This window comes from Pseudophryne corroboree, chromosome 7 (genome assembly GCF_028390025.1).
Source record: "Pseudophryne corroboree isolate aPseCor3 chromosome 7, aPseCor3.hap2, whole genome shotgun sequence".
NCBI lineage: Eukaryota > Metazoa > Chordata > Amphibia > Anura > Myobatrachidae > Pseudophryne > Pseudophryne corroboree.
In genome coordinates this window covers 427,352,121-427,380,109 of record NC_086450.1, presented here as the reverse complement: position 1 = coordinate 427,380,109, position 27,989 = coordinate 427,352,121, and the positions used below count along the sequence as shown (strand labels likewise).

Sequence of the window (27,989 nt, the reverse complement as noted above, 5' to 3'; positions counted from 1 at the left end):
TGTTCCAGAACAGTTGCTGTAATGAGGATACACAGAGGGATGTTTTCGAACACTGCTCACTGGTGCAAATCTGCACTAAAAACATACCAACCAATCAGGAGTGAGCTTTTATCTCTCGAGTGCAAGTTGGATAATGAAAACAAATTTCTGAATGGCTACTATAGTTTTAGTGCAGGTTTTGAATAGTTTTAGTGCAGGTTTTGAATAACCTTGACTGAGTTCTTAAAACACAGATTTTGAACTTCTCTAAAAGTTGGTTGACCAAGACTCAAGATTGCATGGGTCTGTATAATTTATTCATGTACATTTATCTAAAGTGGGCTCATGACCAAATAAGCCGAAATACATTTGTATGCTTGGAATAATGAGAAGACCTGTCTTGAGTACTTTCAGCTTTAAATCCATTCACGGTGAGGCATCAAGTCTAGGAAATGCACCAAATTCTCCCTACCCCCATCCAAGCAATTTGGTATTGGGATCCCTCACTGACGTAGGCTGGTCCTGTACATCCTACTGCCAAATCTTAACGTAAGCAAGGAACATGGCTACATTGTGCAATCAGCAGGGGAACATCGAAGGTTCCACACTGACGTATTAGCAGTGAAGAAGACTGGAAAGCTCTCCTTCCCCTTCAAATGTGGGAAACTTGTTTAATGATCCTAAAACTGATCGGGGAGAGTAATCTTATTGCACGTCAGTCGGGCAGTGACAGTCTCACATCTGCTCATGGACATCAAGGTTATCCAGCTCATCCCGCAAATGATCAATATAGATGTTGATCTCGGCGACTCGCTTGCGATTCCGCTGCAGCTCCTCTCTCTGAACCTGTCCAGGAATTGGTTATAATAATAATGTTATTTAAATAGCACTTTTCTTCAGCAGGACTCATTTTACAAGCATCAGAGGTTTAGTATCACAGCAAAAGGAAAACACACGGAAAAACAAACATAGGGGGTCATTCCGACCCGATCGCTCACTGCAGTTTCTCGCAGCGCGGCGATCGGGTCGGAACTGCGCCGGCGCATGCCAGCCGTCGTTGCCTAGCGATCGCCTCTGAGGCAGAGGCAGTCGCTGGACGGGAGGGGGCTGGACGGCGGCGTTAAGCCGTCGTTTAGGGGGCGCGGTCCGGCCAACGCAGGCGTGGCCCGGACCGTTGGGGGGGGGGGGCGGGCCGCGGCGGCTGCGGGCCGGGAAGCGACGAGTAGCTCCCGGGCAGCACGCTATAGCTGCGCTGGTCGGGAGCTACTGTTGAAGTGCAAAGGCATCGCCGCTGTGCGATGCCTTTCCATTTGGGGGGGGGGGGGGGGGGGCGGCACTGACATGCGCGGCGGACTAGCCCTGTGCTGGGCGTCCCCCCCGCATGTCAGTGTGAATGATTGTAGCTGTGCTAAATTTAGCACCGCTACGATCAACTCTGAATGACCCCCATAGTGTACATAATGAACTTAGGGGGGTATTCAGTAGCAGTCGCTACTGCGATGGGATCGCATCTCACCGCTCACCCCCCCGAAGGGCCCGATCTGGCATTCGTGGGGTGCGAGGCTGCGTCGGGGTAGGTGCGTGGTGACGAAAATGTGGGCGGGTTTGGGGCGGCACACGCGGCCGCTGCAACCCAGAAAATGGCCGCCCTGCAACTGCCTTTGCAGCCTGGTTGCTGCGGAGGCATCCACATATCCAGCATGCGATCGTAGCCAGTTGCAGTTTTGCTAAAACAGCAAAACTGCAAATGAAGCTGAGTGAGGGATTTCGTGCAGAGTTGGTACAGCATCTAATGGTCACATTTTTGTTGCATCCATGCTGCTTTTCCGAGCTACACCGGAGATACGCAGTTTTCTCTCTACAGCTGGTCATCACAAGACCGTTATTGCGCTGACGTCAAAAAATATTTTTTAGTCTTTGAATAACCATAATTCAGATAGTCACGAAGCTGAATCTCACCTTCTGTACGAGGTCCGTGGCCCAGTTCTTGATTTTGGTGACAAGTTCATCTTCCCGGTTATCAATTTTCAGCAAGTGTATGTCATGGGAGGCGCTGACCGCATTAACGATTGTGTCTTTATCTACAAAGAGCTGCCAAAATGGTATAAAGGAACCACACGTTAGTCGTTCCACCTGCCAAGGCCGTTATTACATTCTGACCCATCCATTGTAACATAGAATTTCATTGGTGGGCTGAGGCATTATGACACACATCCTTTATCCTGAAGTCAGAAGTAAAGGGTCAATACACTACGGGCCTCACTTAGAGTTCCATATGTAGCCAAATAGATGGAGCAATTAATTTTTTGCTCTTGCAGGCAGACAATTGTAAAAAGTGCAGATAGATTTAGAGTTCGGAGGGGGCTCAACTCTAAACCACAGAGTTAAATAAAGCTGCTTAAAATTTGTGTACAGTGTGCAAAAGTGGAAGCATTTAACGTCACTGAATCCAGAAGAAAACACTGCATTTGAACCATTTGCATTGCAGCCTGGGTTATTCAGAATTTGTGTGTGTGCAGCTAAATTTATAGGGCCCATACATCAGCTAAGAATTGCTGCAATTCCCCAACCCCCACAACCAATGATCGGGATTAGCAAATCTGGGATTTTTAACATGCGGAATGTCCCTGAAACCCTGAATGGATTGCTGATCATCGATGCCCGCCGATTGGCAGATTGGATTGGGGAATCGGGATATATGCTGCTTGATGAATGGCCCGCATAAGTCTAGCTAGCTTTTTTAAGCAGTAATTCACATAACCTTGTACTGATTTGTTAGCTTCCTCTTTTTGTTATATCTGCTATACATCTATACAGAGGCAACCAACATTGCCAACTATTTTTTCCAGTGTGAATCTATGGGGTGATGTAGGATACACCTTCTGCTGTTGGGCCTCTATGGACAGCTTGGTGTAATGGACATCCTAGCACAAAGTAGACACAATCCGTTTACCACTCGAAGGTCGTCTGTCATTTCTTCATCCATCTCCCCTTTGAGCACTCTCTCCAGCATGTTGATGGAAAACTCCAGGAACTTCTCATGATGTTGGTTCTCCAGATCTCTGATCTGAGCTATTGTGCAGAGAGTGGTTAAGGCATTATCTGCGTGAAGGCCACTGACCATGTCTGAAGATCAAGTGAAGAAGAACCATCTCTTGATATGAATTCCCTGTATCTAAGGCTTCGTAAAGTGAGTCAATCACTTACGTACCAAGGGATCAGCCATGCAAATGTACCCTATTAATTAGGAACCAGTGATATCTCGTCATGCCTCAGTGATCTCACTGGTTCCTAGAGAATTATTGGGCGGTCTTACATAAACAGTGGTTTAGTCCACAAAATTGTTGCCTCCGCTCTGTAGGCCAGGAGAAGGCCACCTTTGGCATTAGTATGTTTTGAGGGGCATCCTCAGGAGCGAACTAGTTTAAAAAAATGAAGGACAGGGGGTTGGGATTGATGTATCAAGCAGTGAAATGAGTGGGGAAGTGGACAATCAACCTCCACCTATCATTTTATAGAATGTACTTGATAAATGCCACTACACTGGTCCACTTCTCCACTCGTTTCACTTCTTGAAACATCAACCCCTTAGTACTCATCTATTACTTTTGTCAATGTTTGTATATGCTGTTGTGATGGGGGCACTAACCCTGGTGTAGACAAAGGGGCAGAAAAAGTGTAGAAGTGTTCTAGTAGGAACGTGTGTATAGTTGCACTAAAATATACTGGATGTAAATAGAAGAATGATATGGGAACTTCTGCATTTATATTTGCGACTATTGCCATAACCTTTGGGTTTTGTTTTGTTTTTTTTAATTCTAGATGTATTGACGGTTTAACTATTGAAAATCAAACATACTCTGCTAAGGGTCAGTATAGTTGGGTGAATAGTTGGGTTTTTCATGTAACAGGCATTTCAAGTGAATCACCAACAGTTGTCATGCTTCATAATCATTGGATGGTTAAGCCCTGGCTATATAGTGACAATGGACAATGACAGTAAGTAGGTTGCTGTGTCAGCCTTGCTGCTTCCGAAACCATCGTAAGAAAAAAAGGATATAGGCCCTGTACAGTTTCCAGAAATGTGGACACCAACTCAGCGATGTTCCTCTCATAATCCTTAATGATGTCCTGTGCGAGGGAGAAGAGACAGGTTATTAGTGAGTGGAGGGTCACAGCTTCTGTTTATCAGACGCTGCCCAGTCTCACCTCCAGTTGCTCCACCAACTGCAGCTCCAGGGTTATCAAGTCATCCATCAGCTTTGTGACATCCTGAACGTATTGCAAGGATTTAGCATCTACTTCCTGCTGGTCAGTGATCTGGGTGAGCTCATACAGCAGCTACAGAGACGGACACTGCGTTACAATGATACCGGCCATTTGTGCATATGGGTAGCATACTTCTTCAGAACATTACTAATTTGAAAGCAGACAGTGAACGTACTCTTGTTTCAGTTGGTTTGTGCCACTCCTTTGCCATTCGTGCCAATACGGTAGCTAAATAAGTTGGCTAATAAATTTATAATAATATTGTGTGCATGTATAGAAAAAATGGCTGCTGACTTGTGTGTGCGAGCATGAACTGCACATGTGACAGCAGTCACTTATAGCCTTGGGACCCACCCCCGTGGGATAACAACGGATGGCCGGACCTAGCACATCTTGCTAGGTGATTGTCTGGTCTAGCTTAGTCTGGATTGCTGTACATACCGGACTCTGGGCCTAATTCAGAGTTGATCGTAGATGTGCTAAATTTAGCACATCTACGATCAGCCTCCCTTATATGTGGGGGGACACCCAGCACAGGGCTAATCCGCCCGCATGTCAGGCCCTACCCTGCCGCACAAGTACAAAAGCATCGCACAGCGACAATGCTTTTGTACCTGAAGAATAGCTCCCTACCAGCGCAGCTCCTGCCCATTGGCAGGGAGCTACTCGTCGCTGTCCGGGTCGCAGTGGCTGTGTCACGCCACGCAGCCGCCGCGGCCCGACCTCCGCACGGTCCAGGCACGCCTGCGTTGCCCGGACCGCGCCTCTAAAACCACCCCAAAACGCCGCCGGCCCATCCCGCCCAGCGACTGCCTCTGCCTGTCAATCAGGCAGAGGCGATCGCTGGGCTGAGACGGCCGTCGGCTGTATGGCATGCGCAGTTCAGACCTGATCGGCTGCTGTGCAAAAACGCACAGCAGCGATCAGGTCTGAATTAGGCCCTCTGTCTTCCCGTGTACTGACTGGACCACTCTCCTGCACTAATCACCTAGTTCTTACCGCATTGCCTGCAAGTGTACCAGACTTCTAGGAATATCTTTCTGCTCATCCCCTTGTTATTGCATTGCCTGCAAGTGTACCAGAGCTTTGGACGAGACTACATCTCTGCGAAATCCCTTGTACTACTTTACCCCCATATGGACTATGTTTGACCACGTTTATAATAATCTCTTGTACAATAGTCAGTATCTGCCTTTCTAAATCAGACCTTTTGCCGCAGTTGCATCTGCATCTTATGCTAATTCTGCAAACTATTTTCCCGAAATTGAGTCACACGACTGCAGCGTCTATTTCCACCTCTGTGTGTCTTTAGACGCACCATCGGTTGCACCACTGAAACGTGCACCAACCGCACGGCAGACGCAGTATCTCCATATGAACGTAGCCTCCTGTGTTAGCGGTTCAGAGTTTTTGGATGCAGCCGATTTGAGCAACACACACGGGTCGGCTTAGCCACCCCCGTTACCTCCCAGGAACACCCACTACAATGACCAGACCCTGCATCTGATTCTGTACTGCGTATCTTAGCGCCAACAACCGGGGGGCATGCGCTGTGCAACTGGGACATCAGCCAGCTGCATGCACCATTGCCACTGCGTCTGATTCAGAATCAGATGATAATGAATAGTAGTGAACCAGAGGGGTTATTCAGAGGTGGAGACTGGGGAGGTCAGTAAATCTGTGTCAGAAAGCTGTGGCCTCACCAGTCCCAGAAAATGGAGCAGACACTTTCCTATTTCCTTGAAATGCTGACGGCACCTCCCCCATCCCCAACTCATGCTGCGGCTTGGGGGCACAGTGTGCAATCTCGCAGGACTCTGTCGATAACATTGGAGATGCATGTAAACCATCTGCTTATAGATGACATGTCATGGTTCTATATATAAATGTATTTACTGGAAACAGAGCTGCTGCAATAAAAGCCATAGTCTAACCAGTAGATACAACTGATGGCCGGATTCTTGTTTGTAAGTAAAGGTGAAAATAAGCAAGTAACTTTGTGTCTGGGACACACCATGTCGCCATGCGGTGGTAGCAAATACTTTTCTATTTTTTCTGTGCAAGGTAAATACTGGCTGCTTTTGCACGTAGCTTACAAATGTTAGACAGCTTTATTTCTCTATCGTCCTAAGTGGATGCTGGGGTTCCTGAAAGGACCATGGGGAATAGCGGCTCCGCAGGAGACAGGGCACAAAAAAGTAAAGCTTTACTAGGTCAGGTGGTGTGCACTGGCTCCTCCCCCTATGACCCTCCTCCAGACTCCAGTTAGATTTTGTGCCCGAACGAGAAGGGTGCAATCTAGGTGGCTCTCCTAAAGAGCTGCTTAGAGAAAGTTTAGTTTAGGTTTTTTTCTTTACAGTGAGTCCTGCTGGCAACAGGATCACTGCAACGTGGGACTTAGGGGGAAAGTAGTAAACTCACCTGCATGCAGAGTGGATTTGCTGCTTGGCTACTGGACACCATTAGCTCCAGAGGGATCGAACACAGGCCCAGCCGTGGAGTCCGGTCCCGGAGCCGCGCCGCCGACCCCCTTGCAGATGCTGAAGCGTGAAGAGGTCCGGAAACCGGCGGCTGAAGACTCCTCAGTCTTCATAAGGTAGCGCACAGCACTGCAGCTGTGCGCCATTTTCCTCTCAGCACACTTCACTGGGCAGTCACTGAGGGTGCAGAGCGCTGGGGGGGGGCGCTCTGAGAGGCAAATATAAACCTTATACAAGGCTAAAAATACCTCACATATAGCCCATAGGGGCTATATGGAGATATTTAACCCCTGCCTGACTGGAAAAATAGCGGGAGAAGAACCCGCCGAAAAAGGGGCGGGGCCTATCTCCTCAGCACACGGCGCCATTTTCTGTCACAGCTCCGCTGGTCAGAACGGCTCCCAGGTCTCTCCCCTGCACTGCACTACAGAAACAGGGTAAAACAGAGAGGGGGGGCACATTAATGGCTATATATATATATATTAAAGCAGCTATAAGGGAGCACTTAATATAAGGATATCCCTTGTATATATAGCGCTTTGTGGTGTGTGCTGGCAGACTCTCCCTCTGTCTCCCCAAAAGGGCTAGTGGGTCCTGTCTTCATTAGAGCATTCCCTGTGAGTTTGCGGTGTGTGTCGGTACGTGGTGTCGACATGTATGAGGACGATATTGGTGTGGAGGCGGAGCAATTGCCAAATATGCAGATGTCACCCCCCAGGGGGTCGACACCAGAATGGATGCCTTTATTTGTGGAATTACGTGATGGTTTATCTTCCCTTAAACAGTCAGTTGAGGACATGAGGCGGCCGGACAATCAATTAATGCCTGTCCAGACGCCTCAAACACCGTCAGGGGCTGTAAAACGCCCTTTGCCTCAGTCGGTCGACACAGACCCAGACACGGGCACTGATTCCAGTGACGACGGTAGAAATTCAAACGTATTTTCCAGTAGGGCCACACGTTATATGATTTTGGCAATGAAGGAGACGTTACATTTAGCTGATACTACAGATACCGTAAAACAGGGTATTATGTATGGTGTGAAAAAACTACAAACAGTTTTTCCTGAATCAGAAGAATTAAATGACGTGTGTGATGAAGCGTGGGTTGCTCCTGATAAAAAGTTGATAATTTCAAAAAAGTTATTGGCATTATACCCTTTCCCGCCAGAGGTTAGGGCGCGCTGGGAAACACCCCCTAAGGTGGACAAGGCGCTCACACGCTTATCCAAACAAGTGGCGTTACCCTCTCCTGAGACGGCCGCACTTAAGGATCCATCAGATAGAAAGATGGAAGTTATTCAAAAGAATATATACACACATGCAGGTGTTATACTACGACCAGCTATAGCAACTGCCTGGATGTGCAGTGCTGGAGTAGTTTGGTCAGAATCCCTGATTGAAAATATTGATACCCTAGATAGGGACAATGTTTTACTGTCGTTAGAACAAATAAAGGATGCATTTATCTATATGCGTGATGCACAGAGGGATATTTGCACACTGGCATCTCGGGTGAGTGCTATGTCCATTTCAGCCAGAAGAGCCTTATGGACACGACAGTGGACAGGCGATGCGGATTCAAAACGTCACATGGAGGTTTTGCCGTATAAAGGGGAGGAGTTATTTGGAGTTGGTCTATCAGACTTGGTGGCCACGGCTACTGCCGGGAAATCCACTTTTTTACCTCAAGTCACTCCCCAACAGAGAAAGGCACCGACCTTTCAACCGCAGCCTTTTCGCTCCTACAAAAATAAGAGAGCAAAGGGCTTGTCGTACCTGCCACGAGGCAGAGGAAGAGGGAAGAGACACCAACAGGCAGCTCCTTCCCAGGAACAGAAGCCCTCCCCGGCTCCTGCAAAAACCTCAGCATGACGCTGGGGCCTCTCAAGCGGACTCGGGGACAGTGGGGGGCCGTCTCAAAAATTACAGCGCGCAGTGGGCTCACTCGCAGGTAGACCCCTGGATCCTGCAGATAATATCTCAGGGGTACAGGTTGGAATTAGAGACGGATCCTCCTCATCGTTTCCTGAAGTCTGCCTTACCAACCGTCTCTTCCGAAAGGGAGAGGGTGTTGGAAGCCATTCACAAGCTGTACGCTCAGCAGGTGATAGTCAAAGTACCCCTATTACAACAAGGAAAGGGGTATTATTCCACTCTATTTGTGGTACCGAAGCCGGATGGCTCGGTAAGGCCTATTCTAAATCTGAAGTCCTTGAACCTCTACATAAAAAAGTTCAAGTTCAAGATGGAGTCACTCAGAGCAGTGATAGCGAACCTGGAAGAAGGGGACTTTATGGTATCCTTGGACATCAAGGATGCGTATCTACACGTTCCGATTTACCCCGCACACCAGGGGTACCTCAGGTTCATTGTTCAAAACTGTCACTATCAGTTTCAGACGCTGCCGTTCGGATTGTCCACGGCGCCTCGGGTCTTTACCAAGGTAATGGCCGAGATGATGATTCTTCTTCGAAGAAAAGGCGTATTAGTTATCCCATACTTGGACGATCTCCTAATAAGGGCAAGGTCCAGAGAACAGCTGGAGACAGCTTTAGCACTATCTCAAGAGGTGCTAAGACAACACGGGTGGATTCTGAATATTCCAAAATCCCATTTAATCCCGACAACTCGTCTGCTGTTCCTAGGAATGATTCTGGACACGGTTCAGAAAAAGGTTTTCCTTCCAGAGGAAAAAGCCAAGGAGTTATCCGATCTGGTCAGGAACCTCCTAAAACCAGGAAAAGTGTCAGTACATCAATGCACAAGAGTCCTGGGAAAAATGGTGGCTTCTTACGAAGCAATTCCATTCGGCAGATTCCATGCAAGAATATTCCAAAGGGATCTGTTGGACAAATGGTCAGGGTCGCATCTGCAGATGCACCTGCGAATAACCCTGTCACCAAAGACAAGGGTGTCACTTCTGTGGTGGTTGCAGAAGGCTCACCTATTAGAAGGCCGCAGATTCGGCATTCAGGATTGGATCCTGGTGACCACGGACGCCAGCCTGAGAGGCTGGGGAGCAGTCACACAAGGAAGAAACTTCCAGGGAGTATGGACGAGTCTGGAAAAGTCTCTTCACATAAACATTCTGGAACTAAGAGCAATCTACAATGCTCTAAGCCAGGCGGAACTTCTCCTGCAAGGAAAGCCGGTGTTGATTCAGTCGGACAACATCACGGCGGTCGCCCATGTAAACAGGCAGGGCGGCACAAGAAGCAGGAGTGCAATGGCAGAAGCTGCCAAGATTCTTCGCTGGGCGGAGAATCACGTGATAGCACTGTCAGCAGTGTTCATCCCGGGCGTGGACAACTGGGAAGCAGACTTCCTCAGCAGACACGATCTTCATCCGGGAGAGTGGGGTCTACATCCAGAAGTCTTCAACATGTTAATAGACCGTTGGGAAAGACCAATTGTAGACATGATGGCGTCTCGCCTCAACAAGAAACTGGACAAATATTGCGCCAGGTCAAGAGATCCACAGGCAATAGCTGTGGACGCACTGGTAACTCCTTGGGTGTACCAGTCAGTGTATGTGTTTCCTCCTCTGCCGCTCATACCAAAGGTATTGAAGATCATACGGCAAAGAAGAGTAAGAACAATACTAGTGGTTCCGGATTGGCCGAGAAGGACTTGGTATCCGGAACTTCAAGAGATGCTCACGGACGAACCGTGGCCTCTACCTCTGAGAAGGGACCTGCTACAGCAGGGTCCCTGTCTTTTTCAAGACTTACCGCGGCTGCGTTTGACGGCATGGCGGTTGAACGCCAGATCCTAAAAGGGAAAGGCATTCCAGAAGAAGTCATTCCTACCTTGATTAAGGCACGGAAGGAAGTCACCGTGAAACATTATCACCGCATTTGGCGAAAATATGTAGCGTGGTGCGAGGATCGGAGGGTTCCGACGGAGGAATTCCAACTGGGTCGTTTCCTACATTTCCTGCAATCAGGATTATCTATGGGTCTCAAATTGGGATCCATTAAGGTTCAAATTTCGGCCCTGTCAATATTCTTCCAAAAAGAATTGGCCTCTGTCCCTGAGGTCCAGACTTTTGTCAAGGGAGTACTGCATATACAGCCTCCTGTGGTGCCTCCGGTGGCACCGTGGGATCTAAATGTAGTTTTAGATTTCCTCAAATCCCATTGGTTTGAACCATTGAAAAAGGTGGATTTGAAATATCTCACATTGAAAGTGACTATGTTACTAGCCCTGGCCTCTGCCAGGAGAGTATCTGAATTGGCGGCTTTATCTTATAAAAGTCCTTATCTAATCTTCCATTCGGATAGGGCAGAACTGCGGACTCGTCCGCATTTTCTCCCTAAAGTGGTATCAGCATTTCATCTGAACCAACCTATTGTGGTGCCTGCGGCCACTAGCGACTTGGAGGACTCCAAGTTGTTGGACGTTGTCAGAGCCTTAAAAATATACATTGCAAGGACGGCTGGAGTCAGAAAATCTGACTCGCTGTTTATATTGTATGCACCCAACAAGTTGGGCGCACCTGCTTCTAAGCAGTCGATTGCTCGTTGGATTTGTAACACAATTCAACTTGCACATTCTGTGGCAGGCCTGCCACAGCCTAAAACTGTAAAAGCCCACTCCACAAGGAAGGTGGGCTCATCTTGGGCGGCTGCCCGAGGGGTCTCGGCATTACAACTCTGCCGAGCAGCTACGTGGTCGGGGGAGAACACGTTTGTAAAATTTTACAAATTTGATACCCTGGCAAAGGAGGACCTGGAGTTCTCTCATTCGGTGCTGCAGAGTCATCCGCACTCTCCCGCCCGTTTGGGAGCTTTGGTATAATCCCCATGGTCCTTTCAGGAACCCCAGCATCCACTTAGGACGATAGAGAAAATAAGAATTTACTTACCGATAATTCTATTTCTCGGAGTCCGTAGTGGATGCTGGGCGCCCATCCCAAGTGCGGATTATCTGCAATACTTGTACATAGTTATTGTTAACTAATTCGGGTTATTGTTAAGGAGCCATCTTTAAGAGGCCCTTTCTGTTGTCATACTGTTAACTGGGTTTAGATCACAAGTTGTACGGTGTGATTGGTGTGGCTGGTATGAGTCTTACCCGGGATTCAAAATGCCTCCCTTATTGTGTATGCTCGTCCGGGCACAGTACCTAACTGGAGTCTGGAGGAGGGTCATAGGGGGAGGAGCCAGTGCACACCACCTGACCTAGTAAAGCTTTACTTTTTTGTGCCCTGTCTCCTGCGGAGCCGCTATTCCCCATGGTCCTTTCAGGAACCCCAGCATCCACTACGGACTCCGAGAAATAGAATTATCGGTAAGTAAATTCTTATTTTTTACACTGCAATTTAGATTTCAGATTGAACACACCCCACCCAAATCTAACTCTCTCTGCACATGTTATATCTGCCCCACCTGCAGTGCAGCATGGTTTTGCCCAGTTGCTTGCTTTTTTGCTTTGCTTACAAACATGAATCAGGATCATAATTCGGGGATAGGGCAATTATGAAAATATAAGGAGCCATCTTGATGCCTATATATCTGATGGAGTACAATTTTAGATTCAATGGTTATCTGGCTGCAATAATTTAATGCGGATATGTCACAATTAAAACAGATGTTAATACAGATGTTATTTGGTGACTGACCACCTAGAAGTGGCAGAATAGTCCTTTAGTCTAAGGCAGAACCACACGGCAGTGAATGCTGTTGTCTTAAAGAAGAGGTTCTCAAACTCGGTCCTCGGGGGCCCACACAGTGCATGTTTTGCAGGTAACCCAGCAGGTGCACAGGTGTATTAATTACTCACTGACACATTTTAAAAGGTTCTCAGGTGGAGCTAATTATTTCACTTGCGATTCTGTGAGGAGACCTGCAAAACATGCACTGTGTGGGCCCCCGAGGACCGAGTTTGAGAACCTCTGGTTTAAAGGCTGGAAAATTGTTGTGAAAAAGAAATGGTTTCCCCAACATGGGAGTATTTGCGTTGCCAACACACTTCCCCTTTACCTCACTGTTCTTTGATTCAAATTCCTGGATCTTCCTGGCTCCAGCATCCTGATTTTCTGTCACGGCTTCCTGCAGACAGTCATTGAATATGGCGACCTCTGCGATTCTCTTCTCATGGTGGCTGAGACCGTATGTGAATATGCTCTGGCAGACTTCAGTACACTTAGTCCTGTATGTGAGGTCCGGGCTAAGGAATGACACTGGATACAGCTGGTACTGTCACTGTAACATCAGTATACTATAGATGGAGGAACGGTACCTAGGGCATTGTGTAGAAGGACCACACTTGCCAACTCTACCTGAATTTCAGGGAGACTCCTGAAATAGTGGTGATCTCCCTGACCCCTTGGAGATTCTAACCATGGAGGTCATTCCGACCCGTTTGCACGCAGCGGTTCTTTGCTGCGGTGCGAATGGGTCAGAACTGCGCATGTGCGGCGCCTGCAACGCACATGCGCGTCGTTTTCCAGCGACACTTGTCGCCGGGCAACGACCAGAAGAGAGAAGAAAGTGATTGCTAGCACGATCGCAAGAAGATTGACAGCGGGGAGGCGTTCCGAGGCGGATACTCACCGTTTTCCGGCCGTGGAGATCTAAACGCAGGTGTGTCCAGGCGTTTGGAGGACGGATGTCTGACGTCAATTCCGGGACCTTCGTCGCTGGATCCGTTGCACAGGGTAAGTCTGACCCTGGTCTTGTTTTGCAGGAAACTTTTTTTAGCATAGCAGGGCTGCACAAGCGATCGCAGCCCTGCTGTGCTAAAATACACTCCTCCATAGGTGGCGTCAAGTTGATCGCACGAGCAGCAAAAAGTTGCTACGTGCGATCAACTCGGAATGAGGGCCAATATCCCTGAGTCCAGGCTAGGTCAGCGGAACACAGAGATTATGCCAACTGTCCACCTACCATGTGGGAAGTGAAGCACTGGGAAGTAGGATGTGTGCTACAATAAACCTGACAACACTCTCCAGCACACTGATGGCTACATGATGGTTGTGTGTCCAAAGATGTGTGATGAATGAAAAAAGGTTATTTGCACTGATTACTGGAGATGTGTGTGCTCCATTACAAGGTTTGTGTGCTGCATTAAAAGAGAGGGTGTATTGCATTACAGGGATTATGTGCCCTGGGATATCTGATGCGTTACAGGGGATCTGTGCCCCAGGATGTATGCTGCATTACGGGGAATCTCCCCAGGATGTACGTTGCATTACAGGGGATCTCCTCCCCAAGAAGTACACTGCATTACGGGGGATCTCCTCCCCAGGATGTACGCTGCATTACAGGGGATATCCTCCCCAGGATGTACGCTGCATTACGGGGGATCTCCTCCCCAGGATGTACGCTGCATTACGGGGGATCTCCTCCCCAGGATGTACGCTGCATTACAGGGGATCTCCTACCCAGGATGTACGCTGCATTACGGGGGATCTGTGCCCCAGGATGTATGCTGCATTACAAGGGATCTCCTCCCCAGGATGTACGCTGCATTACGGGGAATCTCCCCAGGATGTACGCTGCATTACGGGGGATCTCCTCCCCAAGATGTACGCTGCATTACGGGGGATCTCCTCCCCAAGATGTACGCTGCATTACGGGGGATCGCCTCCCCAGGATGTACGCTGCATTACGGGGGATCTCCTCCCCAGGATGTACGCTGCATTACGGGGGATCTCCTCCCCAGGATGTACGCTGCATTACGGGGGATCTGTGCCCCAGGATCTACGCTGCATTACGGGGGATCTCCTCCCCAGGATGTACGCTGCATTACAGGGGATCTCCCCAGGATGTACGCTGCATTACAGGGATCTCCTCCCCAGGATGTACGCTGCATTACAGGGGATCTCCTCCCCAGGATGTACGCTGCATTACAGGGGATCTCCTCCCCAGGATGTACGCTGCATTACAGGGGATCTCCTCCCCAGGATGTACGCTGCATTACAGGGGATCTGTGCCCCAGGTTGTACACTGCATTACAGGGGATCTGCCCCCCAGAATGTATGATGCATTACAAGGGATCTGTTCCCCAGGATGTACGCTGCATTAAAGGGATCTGTGCCCCAGGATGTACGCTGCATTACAGGGGATCTGCTCCCCAGGATGAGTGCTGCATTACGGGGGATCTCCTCCCCAGGATGTATGCTGCATTACAGGGGATCTCCTCCCCAGGATGTACGTTGCATTACAGGGTGATCTGCTCCCCAGGATGTACGCTGCATTACAGGGAATCTCCTCCCACAGAATGTATGCTGCAATACAGGGGATCTGTGCCCCAAGATGTACGTTGCATTAAAGGGAATCTGTGCCCTAGGATGTTGTGACCGGACGCCTTTCGTACGAAAGCACTCACCGCGTCCCGTTCCCAGTGCAGAGAATGGAAGGTTTAGGTCACACGGGACCTGACCACATAGGGGATTCCCACTTACCGTCAGTAACCGCCTGTTACTGACTCCACCCACTGCACGGTGGGTGGGTTTATGCTGCCACCACCAAACTCCTAACCTGCCGTGGCGTTTGGGACCACGGTTCTGCTCTATATGTGCCAACACACTGCCTTACCACACCTGTGTGGTATTGACGAATCCCCACTAGCCACTTGCTAGGCCTCTACCGGTAGCTGGTGGAAGGCGGAACTTGGAGACGTTAGGTGCTTCCCTGGACAGCCGGAGGACGGGGCTATGTTTGGCATAACCCTGTAGGTCACAAGATGAAGCAATCTTCTTGAGGTAGATGATGTTTATTTGCTCAATAATAGTCTTAAAAAAGACTCTTCCCTATTGCTAGGGGCAACAGCATACAGCAAGATGTTCCAGCAGAATGAAGATGGTACAATACCCTCTGGAGGCATGCCGGTCTCCTTTTTATGTCAATTTTACACACAGTACCACTGGGGGGTAAGCCCTCCCTGTCTTCTCCAACCAATCAGGTTATCGCAGAAAATATAAATAAATACAAGTTACATTTCAAAAGTTAAGAATTAGATAAAGCACATTCCTGCTCCTCTTCATATATAACCAAACCAGTGTGCTTTCCCAAACACAATCTGATTACCATGTTCCTGTCTCTTTCACAAATGTAAATGTAACTTGCATTTCAATTGCATTCACCCTCTCACACATAGACAACGTTCTTATACTGCAAATTAAACATAATCTGCATCACACGTAATGAAGACTAAGAAATGTTACATCAAACTGTTGGTAAACGAAACACACTAGTTTGCATTCATAAAACACAATCTGATTTAGCAGCAACTTGTGTCTCCATGCAAAACCAGTTCACACAATATTCAGAGAAGACAGCAAACCAATCCTTTCACCTGCATATGTCTATAAAGTTACACAGACACATCTCAATCTCAAAGAAATGGCTTGTCCATACACCACTTTCCAGGTGCCAGGGTCATCAGCATCTCAATTCCTAGGTGAGAAGCTTCCAAAGCCATGTGTCCTCAAACGTAAATGCATTTTAAAACCAACACAGCTTACACATTCCTTCTAAGTGCTGGCATTTGCATGCATGGTAAATGTGCAATCCTACAACTGTGCCTAGAGCATTACATATAACATGGTGAAAACACAGTATTAAATATATTTTTAAATACCCAGTGCCTAGCACCCACAATACATTTAAAGATGGCGACTAGCGCCAGTGCACAGTTTAAAAGTGGCGCCAAGCACCCATTGTCTTCCTAATGGCGCCAGGCACTAGGGGTTAACCCCTTCAGTGCTGCGGCCACCATTACACGTGTGGCTGGTTAGTCTCTCTGGCCACACTCCTCCCCCCCCCCATTTCAAGCGGGAAAACCAGCGAGTCATGTCCCAACGATATGGCTCCTGGTCCCGCAGTCCCTTGTGTTGAAGGGGACGCTACCTAGGGAGTGTAGGCTCCGGCCTAGACAGTTCATCCATAGTGTAGTGGGCCTCTCTTCGTGGGTGCACAATGTTCAAATAGTCCACCTGAAGTCCAAGTTCAAGGCTCCACCACAAAAGTCTGTCCAATTTCCCCAAGGTAGGTTGCAGCCACCTAACAGGTGGGTGGTAAGTCACCACGGTGGGGGGCCAGTTACACACAAGTGCCACCCAAGGCGTCCCAATTGTGGTATACCCCACCTCCCACAATAGCAGTATTCTGCTCAAACAGGCCACAGGGTGCTCCTGCCCATATGGCTCCTCCTGGCTCAGTACTGCTCCCAGTCCGTGCAGTGGCGCAGTAGTTCGTAAAACACAGTCCTGGTCAACAATGTGCGCCATCAGCACTGGAGCGGGTACCAGAGCCTCCTTCAATGACTGGAATGCCAACTCGCAAGCGGGTGCAAAGTCCACTGACTTGGGAACGCCTTTCCTAGCCATCTCTGTAAAGGGATTCACTACAGGACTAAAGTCAAGGACAACGTGTCCGTAGGGCCTTACAGGTTCTAAGGTCAGTACCTGTCTGGGTGATGTGGGTCGGGGACAGCCTCTGGTTGCCTCCACCCCCTCTCTGGTTTGGGCCTACCCCTGTCTCCTCCCACATGGTGCCCCAGGCACTGCACCTCCGTCATTCCTATCTGGCAACTGTCTGCCCGAACTGTCAGACCTGCCCTCCAATCCTCCTCTGTTGACCTACGACTCGGGAAACCTACCCTGTGACCTAGGCCTACTCTTTCCTCCTCGTACGCTACCTGTGCCACAGTGATGGCGGCCAGATCACCAGCCTCTGGATCCTGTGTGGCATCCACTACAGGGAGGCTGCGTGTCTTCCCCGATCTACTGCGCACAGGCAGGGGACCTGCTATGTCCACAGCAACTCGCTGTAAAGGTTCTCCTATGGGCAGAGGCCCAGAGAAAACACAACTGCTGGAGTGCCCCAGCTGCCAACGCATGGCACCAGCCTTACAGTTGGTCTGGGCGTCATCCGACATTCCAGACCAGGGTAAGCACTGTATCAGGCACTTCAGGGTACGGTCTATCTCTGAGTGGCGGTCCAAAGGGGTTTCACTGGCAACCGACACAGGATGCGCAGGAAAGTTCCCTGGGGGGACCAGTTGCACATGTTCCCATGTTCCCACTTTCCTGTCTACCATATACCTTAACCCTTCCTGCCAGGTCAAACTTCCTGCCCCAACCCTGTCAAGGCCGCTGCCAGAGTGGCGCCTCATGCCTTTCAGGGATGGGTCAGAGAGTTGAGCCTCCCTAAACTCCTGCCTGCGGCCCTCAATCTCTCCTAAATTGGGACACACTACAGGGGGATCTAGGTGTGGACTACTAGGGTCAGTCTGGTAGGGGTCAGTCATGGATAAGTCAGTGTGGTTTCTCATACTCACCGCCGGAGTTGGCAAACCACTTGGGTCAGGAGCATCATTGGGCACCCCCACAGGATCAAATGAGCTGGAACCAACATCCTCTGCGTTGCTAGGGGACGTAGGCATACCAGAGGCAAAAGGCATGCGGGGTCGATGTGCCAATCTAGCCGCTGTAATCTCTTCCTCTGGGCTGGTTGATGCTGTGGATGGCTGTGCTGGCAGTTGTCTAGCAGCTGTAGTCTTTTCCGCTGGGCTGGAGTAGCTGATGTCAACGGTGGTTGTGGAACTTGACTCCGGGGAATGGCGCCAGCAAACGTAGTGACAATCCCACCACCCAGATCATTTCCTAGGACCACATCAGTTGGGAGACCATCCATGACGGCAACTTCTCGCAACTCTGGTCCAGCTCCCCAGTCCAGGTAGACTCTTGCCATGGGAACCTCTTTCTCTGTTCCATCTGCCAGGGTGACCTTGGCAGTGCGACCCTGCAATACTGCAGCAGGATCTATAAGATGGGGGCTCACCACAGTGATTGAGGCCCCAGAGTCTCTTAGGCCTTCTCCCTGCAGGGGTCCCACGTGGACCGGCTGCAGGTGCCTCCACATGTTGTGTAGGGGCTGTTTGGCCATGCAGGTGACTCTCCACAGAGTGCACCTGTCTCTCGCCACACTCCATCGGACTGACTGGAGGGGGAACAGTCTCTGTAGGCTCATCTCCTCTCGTCAAACAAGCGAGCCGGGCTCCAGCACTCGGATTTGGGGCACGAGTCTGGGGTGCATGGGATGCAGGACAGTTCATCCTCAGATGTCCGATTTTCCCACAGCCGTAGCACTTCTTCTCCAGTCGTGGCACCGATTATCTCTGATCAGTTGCAGGGATGCTGCGGTGCGGTTGCTGGCCAAGAGCACCCACGTTGGAAGATGCTTGTCTTTGGGGGTGATGAGCTGAAGAGGGGGGTCCCCTTGGTGGTACAGTCTTTTGGAGCTGGCTGCTTCTGCCCCTGTGGCCGAATTGCCACATACTTGTCTGCTAACTGGGCAGCCATCTTTAAGCTGGGTGGCTCCCGGTCTAGCACCCACTCCTTCACTTCTGGGGCGCACCTATGATATAACTGCTCCCTGCAGATCAGGTCGATCAGTGTGTCCCATATAGTGGCTTCAGAATCCTTCACCCACTTCACCACGTACTGCCGCAGCTGGGTGGCTAACTGCTCATGGGTGCTGCTAGGATTCTTGGGCAAGTCTCTGAACTTCTTCCTGTAAGACTCTGGAGTGATGAAGAATCTCTGGAGGAGGGCCTTCGTGACTTCGTCGTAATCCCTGCAGTCCTCCGTGGCCACTCCTCGATAGGCCTCTCCATGCAGTGGGCACAAGGTGTCTCACCCACTCCGACTTGGATAAATCATGTAGTTTACAAGTCCTTTCAAAAACTTGCAAATGTCCATCAATGTCCTCCTCACTGTCTGCAAACTTGGCAAACTGAATGCATCCCGATCTGTGCACAACAGCTGACAACGGCTCCCGGGGTACCACGGCCTGTGGTGCCCGCTCCGCATGCCACATCCGAATGACAAGCATGCGTTCTTGCTCCGTTGCCCTTTCCCCCAATTCCGCTAGCCGATCTGCTAGGGTATCCGGGCCGCCCCCCCTGGGACGTTGGGATCCTGGCCCTGCTAGGGATTGCTGGGAAACATGGCTGCTGCTAGAAGGGGCGGGGCTTGTGGGTCTCACCGGTTCCGTACGAAGGTCCACTGATGGGCCGTCCTCTGCGATGCGGACGCCGTCAGTGCTCTCCACCTCCGCCCGATGTGACTCCTCCAAGCTCATGAGCGCCGCCTTCCTGACGCTTCTGGACGCGTTGAAAGGGATATCCACACCCTTCTCCTGGCACAAGATCTCCAGATCGCCCTTAGACGTTCCACTGAAGTCTGTCATCTTGTGCGTTCTCCTGCGCTGCAGTTACTCCTCTCCTGAGTAACTCGGCTTCTCCAATCGGGTGACCGAAAAGCCGCCTGGGATGATCCCACCGCTATGCCACCAATTTCTGTGACCGGACGCCTTTCGTACGAAAGCACTCACCGCTTCCGCGTCCCATTCCCAGTGCACAGAATGGAAGGTTTAGGTCACACGGGACCTGACCACATAGGGGATTCCCGCTTACCGTCAGTAACCGCCTGTTACTGACTCCACCCACTGCGCGGTGGACGGGTTTATGCTGCCACCACCAAACTCCTAACCTGCCGTGGCGTTTGGAACCACGATTCTGCTCTATATGTGCCGACACACTGCCTTACCACACCTGTGTGGTATTGACTTATCCCCACTAGCCACTTGCTAGGCCTCTACCGGTAGCTGGCGGAAGGCGGAACTTGGAGACGTTAGGTGCTTCCCTGGACAGCCGGAGGACGGGCTATGTTTGGCATAACCCTGTAGGTCACAAGATGAAGCAATCTTCTTGAGGCAGATGATGTTTATTTGCTCAATAATAGTCTTAAAAAAGACTCTTCCCTATTGCTAGGGGCAACAGCATACAGCAAGATGTTCCAGCAGAATGAAGATGGTACAAATACACTCTGGATGCACGCAGGCCTCCTTTTTATGTCAATTTTACACACAGTACCACAGGGGGGGTAAGCCCTCCCTGTCTTCTCCAACCAATCAGGTTATCGCAGAAAATATAAATAAATACAAGTTACATTTCAAAAGTTAAGAATTAGATAAAGCACATTCCTGCTCCTCTTCATATATAACCAAACCAGTGTGCTTTCCCAAACACAATCTGATTACCATGTTCCTGTCTCTTTCACAAATGTAAATGTAACTTGCATTTCAATTGCATTCACCCTCTCACACATAGACAACGTTCTTATACTGTAAATTAAACATAATCTGCATCACACATAATGCAGACTAAGAAATGTTACATCAAACTGTTGGTAAACGAAACACACTAGTTTGCATTCATAAAACACAATCTGATTTAGCAGCAACTTGTGTCTCCATGCAAAACCAGTTCACACAATATTCAGAGAAGACAGCAAACAAATCCTTTCACCTGCATATGTCTATAAAGTTACACAGAGACACATCTCAATCTCAAAGAAATGGCTTGTCCATACACCCCTTTCCAGGTGCCAGGGTCATCAGCATCTCAATTCCTAGGTGAGAAGCTTCCAAAGCCATTTGTCCTCAAACGTAAATGCATTTTAAAACCATCACAGCTTACACATTCCTTCTAAGTGCTGGCATTTGCATGCATGGTAAATGTGCAATCCTACAACTGTGCCTAGAGCATTACATATAACATGGTGAAAACACAGTATTAAATATATTTTTAAATACCCGGTGCCTAGCACCCACAATACATTTAAAGACGGCGACTAGCGCCAGTGCACAGTTTAAAAGTGGCGCCAAGCACCTATTGTCTTCCTAATGGCGCCAGGCACTAGGGGTTAACCCCTTCAGTGCTGCGGCCGCCATTACACGTGTGGCTGGTTAGTCTCTCCGGCCACAGATGTACGCTGCATTACGGAGATCTGTGCCCCAGGATATACGCTGCATCACAGGGGATCTGCTCCCCAGGATGTACGCTGCATTACAGGGGATCTGCTCCCCAGAATGTACGCTGCATTACAGGGGTTCTGTGCCCCAGGATGCGTGCTGCATTACAGGGGATCTGCTCCCCAGAATGTACGCTGCATTACATGGGATCTGCTCCCCAGAATGTACGCTGCATTACGGGGATCTGTGCCCCAGGTTGTACACTGCATTACAGGGGATCTCCTCCCCAGGATGTATGCTGCATTACAAGGGATCTCCTCCCCAGGATGTACGCTGCATTACAGGGGATCTGCTCCCCAGGATGTACGCTGCATTACAGGGGATCTGCTCCCCAGAATGTACGCTGCATTACATGGGATCTGTGCCGCAGGATGCATGCTGCATTACAGGGGATCTGCTCCCCAGGATGTATGCTGCATTACGGGGATCTGTGCCCCAGGTTGTACGCTGCATTACAGGGGATCTCCTCCCCAGGATGTACGCTGCATTACAGGGGATCTCCTCCCCAGGATGTACGCTGCATTACAGGGGATCTCCTCCCCAGGATGTACGCTGCATTACAGGGGATCTCCTCCCCAGGATGTACGCTGCATTACAGGGGATCTCCTCCCCAGGATGTACGCTGCATTACAGGGGATCTCCTCCCCAGGATGTACGCTGCATTACGGGGGATCTGTGCCCCAGGATCTACGCTGCATTACGGGGGATATGTGCCCTAGGATGTACGCTGCATTACGGGGATCTGTGCCCCAGGTTGTACGCTGCATTACGGGGGATCTGCTCCCCAGGATGTACGCTGCATTACGGGGGATCTGCTCCCCAGGATGTATGCTGCATTACGGGGGATCTCCTCCCCAGGATGTACGCTGCATTACGGGGGATCTCCTCCCCAGGATGTACGCTGCATTACAGGGGATCTCCTCCCCAGGATGTACGCTGCATTACAGGGGATCTCCTCCCCAGGATGTACGCTGCATTGCGGGGAATCTGTGCCCCAGGATCTACGCTGCATTATGGGGGATCTCCTCCCCAGGATGTACGCTGCATTACAGGGGATCTCCTCCCCAGGATGTACGCTGCATTACAGGGGATCTGCTCCCCAGGATGTACACTGCATTACAGGGGATCTGCTCCCCAGGATGTACGCTGCATTACAGGGGATCTGCTCCCCAGGATGTGTGCTGCATTACAGGGGATCTGCCCCCCAGAATGTGTGCTGCATTACGGGGATCTGTGCCCCAGGTTGTACACTGCATTACAGGGGATCTCCTCCCCAGGATGTACGCTGCATTACAGGGGATCTCCTCCCCAGAATGTATGCTGCATTACAGGGGATCTGCTCCCCAGAATGTACGCTGCATTACAGGGGATCTGCTCCCCAGGATGTGTGCTGCATTACAGGGGATCTGCCCCCCAGAATGTGTGCTGCATTACGGGGATCTGTGCCCCAGGTTGTACACTGCATTACAGGGGATCTCCTCCCCAGGATGTACGCTGCATTACAGGGGATCTCCTCCCCAGAATGTATGCTGCATTACAGGGGATCTGCTCCCCAGAATGTACGCTGCATTACATGGGATCTGTGCCCCAGGATGCGTGCTGCATTACAGGGGATCTGCTCCCCAGGATGTACGCTGCATTACGGGGATCTGTGCCCCAGGTTGTACACTGCATTACAGGGGATCTCCTCCCCAGGATGTACGCTGCATTACAGGGGATCTCCTCCCCAGGATGTATGCTGCATTACAGGGGATCTCCTCCCCAGAATGTATGCTGCATTACAGGGGATCTGCTCCCCAGAATGTACGCTGCATTACATGGGATCTGTGCCCCAGGATGCGTGCTGCATTACAGGGGATCTGCTCCCCAGGATGTACGCTGCATTACGGGGATCTGTGCCCCAGGTTGTACACTGCATTACAGGGGATCTCCTCCCCAGAATGTACGCTGCAATACAGGGGATCTGTGCCCCAAGATGTACGTTGCATGAAAGGGAATCTGTGCCCTAGGATGTACGTTGCATTACGGAGATCTGTGCCCCAGGATGTACGCTGCATTACAGGGGATCTGCTCCCCAGGATGTACGCTGCATTAAAGGGATCTGTGCCCCAGGATGAGTGCTGCATTACAGGGGATCTGTGCCCCAGGATGTACGCTGCATTACAGGGTGATCTGCTCCCCAGGATGTACGCTGCATTACATGGTGATCTGCTCCCCAGGATGTACGCTGCATTAAAGGGATCTGTGCCCCAGGATGAGTGCTGCATTACAGGGGATCTGTGCCCCAGGATGTACGCTGCATTACGGGGGATATGTGCCCTAGGATGTACGCTGCATTACGGGGATCTGTGCCCCAGGTTGTACGCTGCATTACGGGGGATCTGCTCCCCAGGATGTACGCTGCATTACTGGGGATCTGCTCCCCAGGATGTATGCTGCATTACGGGGGATCTCCTCCCCAGTATGTACGCTGCATTACGGGGGATCTCCTCCCCAGGATGTACGCTGCATTACAGGGGATCTCCTCCCCAGGATGTACGCTGCATTACAGGGGATCTCCTCCCAAGGATGTACGCTGCATTGCGGGGGATCTGTGCCCCAGGATCTACGCTGCATTATGGGGGATCTCCTCCCCAGGATGTACGCTGCATTACAGGGGATCTCCTCCCCAGGATGTACGCTGCATTACAGGGGATCTGCTCCCCAGGATGTACGCTGCATTAAAGGGATCTGTGCCCCAGGATGAGTGCTGCATTACAGGGGATCTGTGCCCCAGGATGTACGCTGCATTACAGGGTGATCTGCTCCCCAGGATGTACGCTGCATTACATGGTGATCTGCTCCCCAGGATGTACGCTGCATTAAAGGGATCTGTGCCCCAGGATGAGTGCTGCATTACAGGGGATCTGTGCCCCAGGATGTACGCTGCATTACGGGGGATATGTGCCCTAGGATGTACGCTGCATTACGGGGATCTGTGCCCCAGGTTGTACGCTGCATTACGGGGGATCTGCTCCCCAGGATGTACGCTGCATTACGGGGGATCTGCTCCCCAGGATGTATGCTGCATTACGGGGGATCTCCTCCCCAGTATGTACGCTGCATTACGGGGGATCTCCTCCCCAGGATGTACGCTGCATTACAGGGGATCTCCTCCCCAGGATGTACGCTGCATTACAGGGGATCTCCTCCCAAGGATGTACGCTGCATTGCGGGGGATCTGTGCCCCAGGATCTACGCTGCATTATGGGGGATCTCCTCCCCAGGATGTACGCTGCATTACAGGGGATCTCCTCCCCAGGATGTACGCTGCATTACAGGGGATCTGCTCCCCAGGATGTACGCTGCATCACAGGGGATCTGCTCCCCAGGATGTACGCTGCATTACAGGGGATCTGCTCCCCAGGATGTGTGCTGCATTACAGGGGATCTGCCCCCCAGAATGTGTGCTGCATTACGGGGATCTGTGCCCCAGGTTGTACACTGCACTACAGGGGATCTCCTCCCCAGGATGTACGCTGCATTACAGGGGATCTCCTCCTCAGAATGTATGCTGCATTACAGGGGATCTGCTCCCCAGAATGTACGCTGCATTACATGGGATCTGTGCCCCAGGATGCGTGCTGCATTACAGGGGATCTGCTCCCCAGGATGTACGCTGCATTACGGGGATCTGTGCCCCAGGTTGTACACTGCATTACAGGGGATCTCCTCCCCAGGATGTACGCTGCATTACAGGGGATCTCCTCCCCAGGATGTACGCTGCATTACAGGGGATCTCCTCCCCAGAATGTATGCTGCATTACAGGGGATCTGCTCCCCAGAATGTACGCTGCATTACATGGGATCTGTGCCCCAGGATGCGTGCTGCATTACAGGGGATCTGCTCCCCAGGATGTACGCTGCATTACGGGGATCTGTGCCCCAGGTTGTACACTGCATTACAGGGGATCTCCTCCCCAGAATGTACGCTGCAATACAGGGGATCTGTGCCCCAAGATGTACGTTGCATTAAAGGGAATCTGTGCCCTAGGATGTACGTTGCATTACGGAGATCTGTGCCCCAGGATGTACGCTGCATTACAGGGGATCTGCTCCCCAGGATGTACGCTGCATTAAAGGGATCTGTGCCCCAGGATGAGTGCTGCATTACAGGGGATCTGTGCCCCAGGATGTACGCTGCATTACAGGGTGATCTGCTCCCCAGGATGTACGCTGCATTACATGGTGATCTGCTCCCCAGGATGTACGCTGCATTAAAGGGATCTGTGCCCCAGGATGAGTGCTGCATTACAGGGGATCTGTGCCCCAGGATGTACGCTGCATTACAGGGTGATCTGCTCCCCAGGATGTACGCTGCATTACATGGTGATCTGCTCCCCAGGATGTATGCTGCATTAAAGGGATCTGTGCCCCAGGATGAGTGCTGCATTACAGGGGATCTGTGCCCCAGGATGAGTGCTGCATTACAGGGGATCTGTGCCCCAGGATGTACGCTGCATTACGGGGGATCTGTGCCCCAGGATCTACGCTACATTACAGGGTGATCTGCTCCCCAGCATGTACGCTGCATTACGGGGATCTCCTCCCCAGAATGTACGCTGCAATACAGGGGATCTGTGCCACAAGATGTACATTGCATTAAAGGGAATCTGTGCCCTAGGATGTATGCTGCATTACGGAGATCTGTGCCCTAGGATGTACGCTGCATTACAGGGGATCTGCTCCCCAGGATGTACGCTGCATTACAGGGGATCTGCTCCCCAGGATGTACGCTGCATTACAGGGGATCTGCTCCCCAGGATGTACGCTGCATTACAGGGGATCTGCTCCCCAGGATGTACGCTGCATTACAGGGGATCTGCTCCCCAGGATGTGTGCTGCATTACAGGGGATCTGCCCCCCAGAATGTGTGCTGCATTACGGGGATCTGTGCCCCAGGTTGTACACTGCATTACAGGGGATCTCCTCCCCAGGATGTACGCTGCATTACAGGGGATCTCCTCCCCAGAATGTATGCTGCATTACAGGGGATCTGCTCCCCAGAATGTACGCTGCATTACATGGGATCTGTGCCCCAGGATGCGTGCTGCATTACAGGGGATCTGCTCCCCAGGATGTACGCTGCATTACGGGGATCTGTGCCCCAGGTTGTACACTGCATTACAGGGGATCTCCTCCCCAGGATGTACGCTGCATTACAGGGGATCTCCTCCCCAGGATGTACGCTGCATTACAGGGGATCTCCTCCCCAGAATGTATGCTGCATTACAGGGGATCTGCTCCCCAGAATGTACGCTGCATTACATGGGATCTGTGCCCCAGGATGCGTGCTGCATTACAGGGGATCTGCTCCCCAGGATGTACGCTGCATTACGGGGATCTGTGCCCCAGGTTGTACACTGCATTACAGGGGATCTCCTCCCCAGAATGTACGCTGCAATACAGGGGATCTGTGCCCCAAGATGTACGTTGCATTAAAGGGAATCTGTGCCCTAGGATGTACGTTGCATTACGGAGATCTGTGCCCCAGGATGTACGCTGCATTACAGGGGATCTGCTCCCCAGGATGTACGCTGCATTAAAGGGATCTGTGCCCCAGGATGAGTGCTGCATTACAGGGGATCTGTGCCCCAGGATGTACGCTGCATTACAGGGTGATCTGCTCCCCAGGATGTATGCTGCATTACATGGTGATCTGCTCCCCAGGATGTACGCTGCATTAAAGGGATCTGTGCCCCAGGATGAGTGCTGCATTACAGGGGATCTGTGCCCCAGGATGTACGCTGCATTACGGGGGATCTGTGCCCCAGAATCTACGCTACATTACAGGGTGATCTGCTCCCCAGGATGTACGCTGCATTACAGGGGATCTCCTCCCCAGGATGTACGCTGCATTACATGGTGATCTGCTCCCCAGGATGTACGCTGCATTAAAGGGATCTGTGCCCCAGGATGAGTGCTGCATTACAGGGGATCTGTGCCCCAGGATGAGTGCTGCATTACAGGGGATCTGTGCCCCAGGATGTACGCTGCATTACGGGGGATCTGTGCCCCAGGATCTATGCTACATTACAGGGTGATCTGCTCCCCAGCATGTACGCTGCATTACGGGGATCTCCTCCCCAGAATGTACGCTGCAATACAGGGGATCTGTGCCACAAGATGTACATTGCATTAAAGGGAATCTGTGCCCTAGGATGTATGCTGCATTACGGAGATCTGTGCCCTAGGATGTACGCTGCATTACAGGGGATCTGCTCCCCAGGATGTACGCTGCATTACAGGGGATCTGCTCCCCAGGATGTACGCTGCATTACAGGGGATCTGTGCCCCAGTGTGTACGCTGCATTACAGGGGATCTGCTCCCCAGGATGTACGCTGCATTACAGGGGATCTGCTCCCCAGGATGTACGCTGCATTACAGGGGA

General features: G+C 50.9%; 1 protein-coding gene across 1 annotated transcript in view; it reads right to left on the bottom strand.

Annotated features, from left to right (window-relative positions):
* Positions 1–253: 253 nt before the first annotated feature.
* The window catches only part of DRC3 (dynein regulatory complex subunit 3), a 71,415-nt gene continuing 43,679 nt past the window's right edge, over positions 254–27,989 (bottom strand). The window contains exons 8-13 of the mRNA XM_063934852.1: positions 12,715–12,890; positions 4,189–4,320; positions 4,040–4,110; positions 2,933–3,056; positions 1,939–2,070; positions 254–825 (exon numbers count right to left, since the gene is read on the bottom strand). Of these exons, the coding sequence (XP_063790922.1) occupies positions 715–825; positions 1,939–2,070; positions 2,933–3,056; positions 4,040–4,110; positions 4,189–4,320; positions 12,715–12,890 (746 nt within the window). The 3' untranslated portion in view covers positions 254–714. The remainder of the gene's footprint in view (positions 826–1,938; positions 2,071–2,932; positions 3,057–4,039; positions 4,111–4,188; positions 4,321–12,714; positions 12,891–27,989) is intronic.